The sequence below is a fragment of the Molossus molossus genome, unplaced genomic scaffold (genome assembly GCF_014108415.1).
Source record: "Molossus molossus isolate mMolMol1 unplaced genomic scaffold, mMolMol1.p scaffold_m16_p_9, whole genome shotgun sequence".
NCBI classification, from domain to species: domain Eukaryota; kingdom Metazoa; phylum Chordata; class Mammalia; order Chiroptera; family Molossidae; genus Molossus; species Molossus molossus.
The window spans coordinates 94,238,330-94,252,162 of NW_023425403.1; the positions used below are offsets into that span (position 1 = coordinate 94,238,330).

At 43.5% G+C, this 13,833-nt stretch overlaps 1 protein-coding gene across 1 annotated transcript in view; it reads left to right on the forward strand.

Moving 5' to 3' along the window:
• The window catches only part of SETDB2 (SET domain bifurcated histone lysine methyltransferase 2), a 110,520-nt gene that overhangs the window by 59,732 nt on the left and 36,955 nt on the right, over positions 1 to 13,833 (forward strand). The window contains exon 12 of the mRNA XM_036250338.1: positions 12,744 to 12,865. Coding sequence (XP_036106231.1) covers positions 12,744 to 12,865 — 122 coding nt within the window. The remainder of the gene's footprint in view (positions 1 to 12,743; positions 12,866 to 13,833) is intronic.

The window sequence follows — 13,833 nt, forward strand, 5'->3', positions numbered from 1 at the left end:
CCTGGCTGGTGTAACTCACTAGTTGGTTGAGCATGGATCCATGCACCAAGAGATTGCAAGTTCAATTCCCTGTCAGGGCATATGCCCAGGTTGTGGGCCTGATCCCCAGGGCGGGGCATGCAGGAGGCAGCCAGTCGATGTTCTCTCTCATCAATGTTTCTATCTCTCCCTCTCCCTTCCAAAAATATATTTTTAAAAAGAAAAAAAAATCAATGGAAGAATATCCTCGGGTGAGGATTAACAAACAAAAAAGTAGTTCTCATTTATAAAAGATTGTTTTTTGTTTGTTTTTTCTGAACTTGATTCTGTGTTTAGTTTGTTTACCTTTCAAAGTTCATTCTAAGTTTAAACCCAATGTAATTTCTTAAAAATATTGAAGTAGGTGAAAATTTAATTTGTAATTGTTTTTAGAGAGTAGAAAAACAAAGAACTAGAAAAGGGAGCAAAAAATTATAACCCAACAGCCTGTAGACTGATGAGGAAAGTTGAGAAGTCTATTTATTCACAATACAGATGCAGGAATTTTAGGCAGTACACTAAAATAAAGTGAAGACACTTGATCAGTATAGGAAATATTTTTGTGAAGATCTGGTGTCTTGATCTGCTTCAGTCTGTATCTGTTCCCAGCTATCATCTTCTGTCATTGTGCTCGAGATTCTCTTTGTCTCTCGCGTCAAATCTGTTTCTAGTTAAATCCATTATTTATTTCTTTTCCCTTGGTTTACTTCCACACATTGGTGAAGCACACTCTCCAGTACCTTTTGAAAAGGAAAAATGAGAGGTAAATATTTGAGACCTTGCATGCATGTTTGAAAATGTTATTGTAGCCCTGGCTGGTTGGCTCAGCGGTTGGAGCGTCGGCCTGTGGTACAGAGAGACCCGGGTTCGATTCCCGCTAAGGGCACGTACCTCGGTTGCAGTTTGTCCCCGGCCCTGGTTGGTCGTGCGGGTGGCAGCCACTCGATGTATCCCTTCACATCGATGTTTCTCTCTCTCTCTCTCTCTCCCTCTCTCTCCCTCCCGCTCTATCTGAACAAAAAATGGAAAAATGTCCCCGAGTGAGGATAAAAAAGAAAATGTTATTGTACCTTACACTTGGTTGCTATTTTGACAGGGTATAGAATTCTTGAGTAGTTTTTAATCCCAATTTTGAAGACATCTGCTAAGTTTTCACTGTTGCTTACTGGGAAGTTTGAAAATGTTCTCACTTTGACATCTAGGGTGACTGTGTGAAGTTAGATGCCATTCTGTTCTTTTTGTATATACGACCAGTTTTCTTTTTTTTCTTTTTCTGCAAGTGGGGGGGGGGGGGCGACCAGTGTTCATCTCTTAAAGTACAGCATTACTTTGTCCCAATGTTCTGTTCCTGGTAAGGGTCCATTTTCAACCCTTATATTGGGTGCTTGCTGGGATCTTTTAAGTTTTGTCCTTCAGGTAAATATTTTTGAACTATTTTTTTAATGATTGCTATTTGTTCTCTCTTTCTAAAATTCCTGTTATCCAGATGGTAGACCTCCAGAACTGGTTCTGTAATTTTCTTATCTTTTCTCTCAATTTCCAGCTCTGTCTTCTAGCTGTACTTTCTAGATTTCCTCAACTTAATTTTCTAATTTGTCTAATGTGTTTTATTTTTCTGGTCTCAGATTTTTAATTTCTAGGGCCCTCTTTTCTTCCCTGCATGTTGTTTAATAGCATCTTTTATTGGTTCACAGTTGTAATATATCTTTTAATATGGTTTGTGTGTGTGTGTGTACATATATGTATATATATGTATATTTTCTTTCTGCATATTCTGTGACCTGTAAGTTTCATTTCTTTGTTTTCCCTGTATGCCTGTATAATTCCTTTGGTCTTTGTTTTTTTGTGTTATAGGCTTTCCTCGGTGATGGTAGTGGTCTACTTCTGCTTAAGAGTAGAACACTAAAATGCTGAAATTATAAACAGAGTGGTGGAAGGTGTTCTTCAACTGCTTCACCATGACCTAGCTGAACTAGTCAATCTCTGATTCAATCTCTTTAGGGCTGTTTGCCTGGCAAGGAATACCGGCCTAATTCTGAGATATTACAGTTTGGTAATACCACGGTAATGAACCCAGTAAAGCAAGTGACAATCTTTTTGCTGATGGAGGTTCTTGCCTTCAATTTGTAAAAACATGCAACACCTGTGAAGTGCAGTAAAGCTAATAAGCACAATAAAATGAGGTATGCTTGTAACTCTTCTATCCACCTGCTTGAAATGCAAAAAACAAAAAAACTTGGCTGTAAGAGTGTTCTTTTGTCCTGTTTTGCAGCCCCACACTTCCTAATGTAACCCATTAATGTATTTGTCAAGACTATCCACGTTATCCTAGTGTTGTTTTGTTTTGTTAATCATCACCCAAGGATATTTTTTCCATTGATTTTTAGAGAATGGAGGGGAGGGGTGGGAGAAGAAGGGAGAAACAGAAACAGAAACATTGAGAGAGAGACAGCCATTGGTTCCTCTCACATGTGCCCTGACCGGGGCGGGAAGGACCCTGCAACCCAGGTAACAGCCCTTGACCAAGAATGGAACCCTTTCGGGGCCAGGGCAGACGCTGTAATCACTGCCACACTGGCCAGGGCCAAGTTATACTTTTTAATCTTGCTGCCCTTGCCTCCTTTCCTCTTTAAAATTTGCTGAAATCGCAAGGTCTCCAGAAATTTTAATTCCTCAGCAAACCACCATTATGTGCTGCTTTTCCAGGACAACTTGCTTTTCAACTGTATGGTCTCTATATGTATATATTTTTTTGTTAACATGCACTGAAAACCTCCTCTTGTGTGGTGCTGTGTACCCCATGGGTGCTAAATAAAGGCTTGTGATTGGCAACTGGTATTACGGTTGGTTAATTCTGCATCCTTTTATTATATACCTATGTAGGCCAAACGCCGTGTAGTACAATTTCTAAAAGAACCGGAAACCTTTCAGAAAAGCATTCATTTCTCCAACTGAACACGGGCTTTGGCCACCTTGCAAAACCCAGGGACGAGGAAAGGGGGAGGGACGGGGGCAGGGTGTAGGGCGCCTGGCTGGTTGGAAAGGAAAAAAAAAAATTTAAATCCAGACTCGCGGGGAGAAGATGCGGTGCAAGCCCCTGCTTGGCAGAGAACTCATTCTGCAAGCCCGGCGCTGCGTCTCCTCGCTGGGGCCTTTCCGCTGAGCCTGGCCATCACCACGGGTTTTCCCAGAAACGAAACCGCGCTGCCCAACTTCCGGAAGCGGGAACACAGCGCGCAGCCGTGGGGCAGCGGCGGCGAACTCAGCCATGGATCCGGCGGCGGACGCAGCCCTGCAGCCACTCATGGACCCGGACCCGGACCCGGCGCCGGCGCCGGCGCCGCCGTCCTGGCCGCAGACGGCCTGCAACACCAGTGAGTCCGAGGCGCCCGACGCCTTGCTCCCCCGCACCGGTGAGTACCGCGGGGCCGGGCGGGCGGGGTCCCGCCAGGACAGGTCCGGCCGGACCTCGCAGTGGGCGGTCGCGGCCGTGGCCCTGGGCCCGGCTCCCGAGCCGCCGAGGCCGCGTGGACATGCTCGGATACTCGGCTCCGCAGCTCTGTGGCCCCTCGGAGTTCGCCCCTTGGAGGTCACCCCCAGGGGCCCCGGGCAGCTCCTCAGTGGCAGTGTAACTTCCTTTTACCTCCCACTGCTCATGGGGCAGTTGGTTGCTCCTGCCCTGCTCTGTTAAGAATGTTGGCATCAAGGCTAACCAGTGTCAACTCCGGTGGGCTTTCTCTCCAAGCAGAACCCCGTCTGTAAAGCAGCACGGCCAGAGAAGTGCCTGGGCGAGGTGGGCAGGTCACCATCTTTAAGAGACGTGATCAGCCCTGGCCGATTTGGCTCAGCGGTTAGAGCCTCGGGCCTGCTGACCAGAGTCGCGGGTTCGATTCCGGTCAAGCGCACGTGCCTCGGCTATGTTCGCCCCAGGCCCTGTGTGGGTTATGCAGAAGACAACCAGTCTGTGTGGCTCTATGGCGTCCATGTTACCCTCTGTCTCTCCCTCTACCCCTCCCTCCCACTCTATCTAATGATATATGGGAAAATATCCTCAGGTGAGGAATAAAAATAAAAAAGAGAGAGTGCGCCCTGGCTGGTTTGGTTCAGCGGTTGGAGCGTTGGCCTGCGGTCCAGAGACCCGGGTTCGGTTCCCGCTAAGGGCACGTACCTCGGTTGCGGTTTGTCCCCGGCCCTGGTTGGGTCTTGTGGGAGGCAGCCACTCCATGTGTCCTTTTCACGTCGATGTTTCTCTCTCTCTCTCTGTCTCTCTCTCTCTCTCTGTCTCTCTCTCTCTCTCTCTCTTCTCTCTCTCTCTATCTGAACAAAAAATGAAAAAATGGCCCTGGCCAGTTTGGCTCAGCGGTTAGAGCGTCGGCCTGCGGTCCTGAGAGACCCGGGTTCGGTTCCCGCTAAGGGCATGTACCTCGGTTGCAGTTTGTCCCCGGCCCTGGTTGGTCGTGCGGGTGGCAGCCACTCGATGTGTCCCTTCACGTCGATGTTTCTCACTCTCTCTCCCTTCCTCTCTCTCCCTCCCACTCTATCTGTACAGAAAAATGGAAAAATATCCTCGGGTGAGGATTAAAAAAAAAAAAAAAAAGGGAAAATGTCCTCGGGTGAGGACAGAGAGAGAGAGAGAGAGATCAGCTAGATGTCCTAAAGCAGTTTGGAAAGTTTCCCCAAATAATGTGACTTTTGGGACCATCCCATCCTCTACATTTAGTAGTCAAGTCCTCAGTGGCTCTCTCCATGAGTGAGGCAGCAGTCTCCTGAGCCAGCTCCTTCCCTTAAACAGGAGTACAGTTCCTACCATTTGCTACGCTCAGGGCTAAGTGCTGGAGACACAGAGATGAGTTAGGTAGCCCCTGCCCTAGACAATCTAGTAGGCAACTCGAATATGACCTGGTCAGCACCACAGAGGCACAAATGAGAGGACTCCTAACAGCCTGGTGTTCACAGAAGGCTTTTTGGAGGCGAGGACATGGGTCTTAGCTTTAAAGGACCAGTCAGTCAGAAGTAGAAAGTTTGAAAGGGTGTTTCTGACAGGTAATGACATGAATAAAGTCATCAGCCACAAAACATCCTATGTGACAACCACAAGTCAAGCAGTTGAATATTTCATTCAGCTAGTATATAAATGGAGTGCAAGATGAGGAGTTACTGGAGAAGAGGTTCTGTCCTGACCTTTTCCCCAAACTCCCACTCCTATAACCAAATTTATCAATGCCTGAATGATCGCAAACTGAATACTCCCAAAGAGAACCCTTGTTTCCCCCACCCACACACCCACACCCACACCCTCCAAATCTGCTCAACCTTCCCCATTTCTTTTTTTCTTTATTGATTTTTAGAGAGAGAGGAAGGGAAGTGAGAGATAGAAACACTGATGAGAGAGAACATTGACTGGCCGCCTCCTGCATGCCCCCCACTCGGGATTTGGCCCACAACCTGGGCATGTGCCCTGATTGGAAATCCAGCCGGTGACCTCTTGATGCCTGGGTAGATGCTCAACCACTGAGCCACACCAGCTGGGCGTCAACCTTCCCCATTTCATTCACACGGTTACTCAGACCAAAAACTTTAGAGGCACCTGCAGGGCCTCTTTCCTCCTCACCTCCCATCTAATGCATGAGTCAGACCAGACAGCTTTGTCTTCAGAATGTATCTTGAGCCTCACCACTTGTCACCACCTCCATCACTACTATCCATTCCCAAACCACCATTATCTCCTGGCGGGACTATTGGTATCCTGGTTTCTACTCTAGCCTCTCATACAGACAGGCCTGCACAGCAGCCAAATGATCTTTAAAAAAAAAAAAAGAAAACCAAACAGAAAGCAGATGTGATTCTCCTACTGAAAGTCCTCCAACAATCTCATTACTTTCAGAATAATCTCTTACTCTGGTTTACCATGCACCCATGTGCTGATCTGATCGAGCCCCTGCCCATCCTGATGACTCTGCCATCCCACTGCCTTGTGCATCCTCTAAGCCCCGAAACCTGTCCCTGCTTCAGGGTCTTCCCATTTGCATCCCATTTCTCACTTCCCCACCATATTTAAGTCTCTGCTCAACCATATCCTCCCTATGTAAAAGAGCACCCCCACCCCCAGCCTTTTATATCTCCTTCCCATGCTGTTTTTTTTTTTAAAGGCACTTAACCAATACCTGAAAAAATGCTTGTTTGATGTTTGTCTCTACCTCTAGAGTGTAAGTTCCATGAGAGTTGAAACTCTCAGTTTATTCTCTGCTGTATTTCTAGTACCTAGAGCAGTAAGTACATAGCATGTTCTCATTAAGTATTTATTGAAGGAATAAATGGGTTTGTATGTACCACTAAGGAACTTGGCTTCTATTCTATAGGTGATGGAGAAGGTCTTTATCAGGAGAGAAACATGGGCAGATTAGTCAGATTAGATTAGTCAGGCCACAGGGTGAAGAATGGAGTGGAGTAATGACAGGGAAAGCAGAAGCAGAGAGATGAGATTATCAGAATGGATTAGGTGAAAGACAGTGAGGGCAGGTCAGACCACCTTCCACACTGCTGCCAGAACTCTTTCCCATAAACACATACAGTCACACGGATACATACACGTGTGCCTATACACAGAGAGGTCAGGCCATGGTATTTTGGGTGTTAATTAGGACCTGTTGGCTGCAAATAGTACAGAAACAGTTTGATCTAATTTAAGCAAAAGGGATGCTTGTTACTGGGAACAGACTCACAAATCCCAGGAACATAGATGCTGCAGCATTTTGCAGAAAGGGCCAGGAGCTATGACCTGAAAAGCCATCATAAACTTTGACAGCACTTTCCTCTCTCTTATTTCTGCATATCTCAACATATCTGCTTTGTTCTCTTTCTCTGGTCCCATTTTTCTGATAATGGGATAGAAGATGACTACCTTCACAGTCTCCCAGTGTTTACATCTCCTTCAAGAAACCAGCCAATCTGAATTAAAATCTGTTCTGAATTTTGTGTATCTGGGAGATGGAAAGGTAGGTCCTCTGGGACTGTCAGCTATGTCTAGGGAAGTAGAATCACATAGTATAAACATGCCTGCTAGGGCATGTGTTACTGTGAGCTATACGGATACCCTAAAGAAGTTCACTGAACATTCTGCTCCTTGGCTGCCCACTGCCCCTCCCCCACAACACATACATCCTTCTTCCTGTTTATACATTCTAAAGTTCTTCCCAGTAATAAATTCTGACTCTCCCAAATACATATTCAGTCACACTACTGACAAAGTTACATCCAGTCATGTCATCCAAAGACAGTGTGATGGAGCCATTCATTTTCCAAGTCCATTACCAAGTTCATTACCAAGCCTCTAGGTATTGTCTACTCCTCTTCTGTTTCAGTCTTCGTCCAGTTGAGGTATGCTGTCAGTGGATTCCATGATAAGCTGACTTCTACACATCTGATAGATAATGAAAGAACTAAAATAGTAAACTGCAGTTAAAACTGGTGATCATAGGAGAGAAAGGAAGAAATTTCCAAGCCAGCACCATAAATTGGTTGCCAGTCCAGAACACAGACTATACACTACTGGAGGAGGATTGTAAATGGAATTACAGTATTAGTGAATCTCATTCCATCATTTCACTCATATCTTCAGTGGTGGATTGATGGCAACCCCAGATTCTGTCCTCTGGATGGATTGCCCTTGTCTAGTGGGCTTTGGACCATCTCTGGGAAGAGGAGCTTTGGGAAGACACCCGACATCCCTGCAAAGGCCGTGGCTTTAACTATCCCTTCTCAGGTGGAGCTGGGCCTGAGAGATCGAGATTTCCTGTTGGTTTGAGTAGTCATAGTTCATGTGTTCCTGGCTTGTAATTTTCCTATGGCTTCATTTTATAAAACCTTTCTTAGCTACCAGTTTCATTCTTGTATGGAGAAAGAGAAGGAAGGAGGGGAGGTAACGAGAGGGGGGGAGAGAGAGAAATATCAATTTGTTGTTTAACTTACATTGGTTGATTTTTGTATGTACCCTGACCAGGAATTGAACTAGCAACCTTGGCATATCAGGAGGACACTCGAACCAACGGAGCTACTCGACCAGGGTGCCAGTTTCACTTTTGAGAATTCTTGTCAGGTCAGTCTCTGTGATCCTCAGACCTGCTAGACCCAGTAGAAGCACCCTGGGAAGCTCTGCAGCTGATCTTCATTGTTCTTAGTTTTAGCTATGATGGAGACCCATGGACTGTTCCTCCAAATGCCCCAGCCTCCATGATACATGTATCCCTTCCTTACTGTCTGAGTCTTTATAGTTCCTGAGTTCAGATGGTGAGAATGTGAAGTTATCCAAGTGTGTTTGGTCCATAAGTTTCAAGTAGCCTGTAGCAGGCATTCAGACAGTGAGGATTGCCTGTCTGTGTAAAAGCCTCTAATGTAACTTTACCAACTGCAGAGAGTTATATGCATCCTTCAGTCTAGGATGGAGTTACAAAAGCCAGGATTTTTTTTTTCAATATGTTTTTATTAATTTTTTAGAGAGAGAGGAAGGAAGAGAGATACTAGCCTCTAGGCCCATGGGACTATACTCAGTCCACGGAGCCACGCTGGCTGGGCGAAAGGAGATGTTAAATCAGTGGCTAACCATTATGAAAATAAGTTAGAGCTCCATCTCATTTTTTACAATAAAATTAATTTCTTATTAGTATTTTAATGTAAAAAATAAATTAAAATTTTAGAATATAATAGAAGTATTTCTAAGTGATGTCGCCTCACTCAGGAGTAGAAACTGTAAAATAAAACATTGATAAAATTTCATCAAATAAAATATTTAAACATTCTGTATATCAAAGAACATTATAAACAAAGATGAAAACCACACATATGACTAACAAAGGGTTACTGTCCTGACTACATGATAAGCTATTTAAAATCAATAATAAAATAATGAATAACCCAATGCAAAAAAGGGGGGGGGTGCTAAGGACATTAGTGGCTGAGAAGAAATGCAAATGCCACCTTGTGGTGTATTTAATTCATGGTTCTGGATTATGAGCCACTTCTCTCTGTACTTCTGTGCTTCCTTTGACGTTGTCATCTAATCTGTCCTAGCTGAACCTTCGTCATGTGTTTGTAAATCAGGAAATCATATAGGCAGATATCCTCTCTTTTTTTTTTTTTTTTTAAGTTTTCTTCACTGTCCATGCCCATTTATTCTTCCAAATAATCTTTTTTTTTCCCAAAGTTCTTTAACATTCTTGGGATTTAAGTTGAAATGACAGTAAACCTAAAACTTATTTGGAGTAAAATTGACAGCCTTCAAATGTTCAGCCTTCCTATCCAGGAGCACAGTATTTCCATGTATTGAGATTGAGCTTAAAACAACTTCTTTAGCCCTGGCTAGTGTTGTTCAGTGGTTAGAAGGGTCTCGGGTTCAAATCCCAGTCAAAATTTGATTCCAGGCCCTGGTGTGTCTCGCTCACGTTGATGTTTCTGTCTTCCTCCCTCCCCCCCCTCTCTTTCTCTCCCTCTCCCTCTCCCTCCTGCTCTCTCCCTCCCTCCCTTCCACACTCTCTAAAAAATCAATGGAAAAAAATATCCTTGGGTAAGGATTAACAAAAAACAACTCTTTCATCATGTTATTCCCCTGCTTAAAAATCCTTCCTGGCAGCCTTTACCATCTGTTTTCAAATCCTTTTCCAGCTTCCTTAGTACAGATTCTTCTCTTCAGACCAGCTATTTTTCTGTCTTCTGGTCAGACCTCTCTCTTGGCTTTCTCCCACATCACCGCTTCAGACTTCGAAGTCCTCCCTCGCCCGAGCCTCTCTCCAGGTTGTGCTTGGTCAAGGGCTTGGAGACTGCATCCCACAGAGAGCACTTCCTCCCTGTATCCATAGCATGCATTGTATTTCCCACTCAGAAATTCTATTACTTTGTAACATTTATTCTGTTATTTTATTTTTCTAATTGCTTTTTAGTCTCCTGTTTTGTAAGCTTCTTGCAGACAATTCCGTCTCATTTTTTATAGCCTCAGCTGTGCCCTTTGGTACAGTACCTACTCACCACATATGTCTTTTGAACACTTAAAATGTGACTCATCCCACTGAGACAGGTGAGCAAAAAATGCACTGGGTTTCAAGACTCAGTACAAAAGAATAAATTAATTTTTATACTGATTAGATGTTGAAAGGATAATATTTTGGATATAGTGGATTGGATTAAAATTAATTTCACCTATTTCTTTATGCTTTTTTAAAATGAGGGTCCTAGAAAATCTTCAGCTACACCTGAGGCTCACATTTCTGGCTTGAATTATGTTTCAGGAAACAGAAATTAAAGATAAAACTCATCAGAATGTGAAATAAATGTTAGCTCCAAAGTGCAGTCTTCTGACTTTGTGAAATGCAATATCTAATGTAAGAAAGACCAAAAGCCCTGGCCTGTGTGGCTCAGTTGGTTGAACGCTACCCTGTGCACCAAAGTTACTGGTTCGATTTCAGTCAGGGCACATTGTTTTGTCTCTCTCTCTCTCCACTCCATTTCCTTCCCTTTTCTCTCTGAAATCAATGGAGGGAGAGGGAGAGAGAGAGAGAGAAAGAGAAGGCAGCCAATCACTGTGCCCCTCCCCCCCATCTGATGAAAAATGTCCTTGGGTGAGGATTTAAAAAAAGAAAGAGAGAGACCAAATGATCTTACACTTCTGAACTACAAAAAGGACTTTTAGGACCACTTAAGTGATTAACCTCATCTAACTTTAAAAATTTCACCATTAAATGGTCAAGTAAATCCAAATGAATAAGAGGATGAGCATTGGAAAAGGCAAAGAAATGTTAAATGGACACTTGTGGCCAAATTAATAGCAAACTCATAAGTTAGAGGTTACCTCTCACTAACAGGCCAGGTGCAATATTGGGAACAGCTGGCTGTTTCCTTTCTCTCTGTTCTTCCTCCTTCCTCCTACCTCTTAGGTTTCTTCTGTTTCTTCCATTCCTCTCTGGTTTTTTTGTTGTTGTTGTTGTTCAGATAGAGTGTGAGGGAGAGAGAGGAAGAGAGAGAGCAACATCGACGTGAAAGGGACATATCTAGTGGCTGCCACCCACACGACCCAACCAGGGCCGGGGACAAACCGCAACCAAGGCACATGCTCTTAGTGGGAACCAAACCCGGGTCTCTCCGGACCACAGTCCGACGCTCTAACCACTGAGCCAAACCAGCCAGAGCCATTCCTCTCCTTTTAAAAAAAAAAACAAAAACATTTTTTTTCTACTTTTTTTTTTTATCTTCACCCAAGGACATTTTTCCATTTTTTTGTTCAGACAGAGTGGGAGGGAGAGAGAGGAAGAGGGAGAGAGAGAGAGAAACATTGACATGAAAGGGACACATCGAGTGGCTGCCACCCGCACAACCAACCAGGGCCGGGGACAAACAGCAACTGAGGCACACGCCCTTAGCAGGAACCGAACCTGGGTCTCTCTGGACCACAGGCCGACACTCTAACCGCTGAGCCAAACCGGCCAGGGCTTTTCTACTTTCATGTATCTTTTTTTCATAACTTATAATGCTAGATTAAAAAAAACATTTAAATTAAAGTACACTGCTCATTTACTTCTTTAATTCACCCAAAATTTATTTTTGAACATATGACATAGTAAAATATTTTTGACAAGTAGCTAACCTTTATTTTTTTCAGTTGAATTTTAGAGGGCGAGGAAGAGAGAGAGAAGCATCACTGTGAGAGCCGAACATAGATCTGGCTGCCTCCTGCACACCCCCACCAAGAATGCTGCCTGTGACCTGGGCATGTGCCCTGACCCGGAATCATACTGAACCCGGACAACAAATGGGTCTGCCCACCTGTCACTACTTGAGCCAATTAAGCAGAGACAAGGTAGAATCATATATAAGCTTTTATTCCAATGTTGGCGGCAGTATAGGAGAGCAACCAGGTCATCCTGTAAAACTCTGCTCTGCACTCCCTCCATATCCCGTCACTTATATTGGGCAAAGGGAATAACAGTGGGTAAAACAGTTACAGATTACAGGCATGAGGAAGTAATGGGAGCTGGGGAATGTGGGCTGTCTCCAGGGCAGGACGCCAAGACTCCAAGGCTGTTAGTCTTTCCATGATTGGGGTGGGGGGATGCAGTTCTTCAGTAAGGGGAATTCCTGAGGTAAAATCCCGGGGTGTCCAGCTCCCAGCCAGGTCAGAATAGGCTTCTTTAATCAGAACAAAGCAGTCACAATTAACAGAGTAAGATGTTCAACATTTCTTATAACTATGACTAGCATCCCATTACGATTAGTTCTTTGCTATTCTATTATTCTCTCCCACCCCTTTCAGAACTGGCAACCCTTCAGTGCACAGGACGACGCCCAACCAACTGAGCCACACTGGCCGGGGCCAGAGCACTATTTCTTGAATACGCCATTGTTTTCTTGTTGATTTATAATGACAGTAATAATTATTGAGAGCTTACTATGGGCAAGGCAGTGTTTTGAAAGCTTTGTATTTAAGTTCCTGCTTGCATTTCTTGAATAAAGGTTTTCCTCATGTTTAGACATTTGAAATGAATTCATTATGTTTTCTTTAATTAAGCCATTAAAAATACAAAGTAAGTTGCTTTTCTACTTGGGTCCCGATTTTGTGTTCCCTGGGAGTTGAAAGTCTCTCATGAAAACAAGTAACTTCCTTCTACTTGAAGACTAATGGAGGTGTTACTGAGAACAAGAAATTCCACTTTTCCGTTTCTCATCAGGGGTGTTATTTATAGGTGGCCTTCAGGTTTCAAGAAAGCTGGAAAGAAGGACATGTGCCCTTTGTCCCAAAGACCTTGAGTGTGGAATCCTGTACTGTGCACCATCAGAGGAAATAGCTGCTCATGAAAATTGCTTGGTAAGTTACTTGAAAACACATAAGTACTTTTAGGGGAGGACATACCAAAGTAGAAAAATGGTACTTTGAATATAAAGAATGATGAGTTGGCCAAGGTTTGGACTTTTAAGTGAGAATTTGGGGAGCATATTTTTCTAACCTTTTAAATTGTTTTAGATCTTACCACCTTATGATTACTTTTAATTTTATTTATAACTGATATAGCACATAAGAGCGCAGCCAGTGTGGCTCAGTGGTTGAGCATTGACCCATGCACCAGGAGGTCACTGGTTCAATTCCCAGTCAGGGCACATGCTCAGGTTGTGGGCCAAATCTCCAGTGAGGGGCATGCAGGAGGCGGCCAGTCGATGTTCTCTCTCATCAATGTTTCTGTCCCTCTCCCTTCCTCCCTCTCTAAAAAAACAAACAAGAACAACAACAAAAAACAAGAATTATGAAGAAGCTTTTTTAAAGAAATGTAAATGAAATATTTCACGTATAACAGATACCCATAGACAATTCAACCAGATTTGTAAAATCAGGATATTACATATTTGCTTCAGCTTCACGTTTTCTAAAGAAATAAAACATACATCGTTAAGGACCCTCTACTTCTCTCTGTTCCCTGATCTATTCCTCCTGAGAGAGAATTGCTGTCACAAATTTGTATTTTTTTTTATCTTGTGTTTTTAGCGTTGTGCTCCCACCACATATATTTAAATATTTATAAATTAGGTATGATATTGTTTTACATGTTCTTGGGCTTTATAGAAGTTCTATCAAAGTCTGTAGATTATTGAGATTTATCTATAGCTCTGCCTTTAATTTTAAATGTTATAAGTATTCCATTTCATGACTGGATCACTATCTAAGTATTCATCTGGGAATAAACAGTTAGGTTTTTACACTGTTTTTTTATTTTCTGTGTGTTTTTTTATAACTAACTTTAGCTGTCATGAACATCCTTGTATAGGTCTCCTAATTCACAG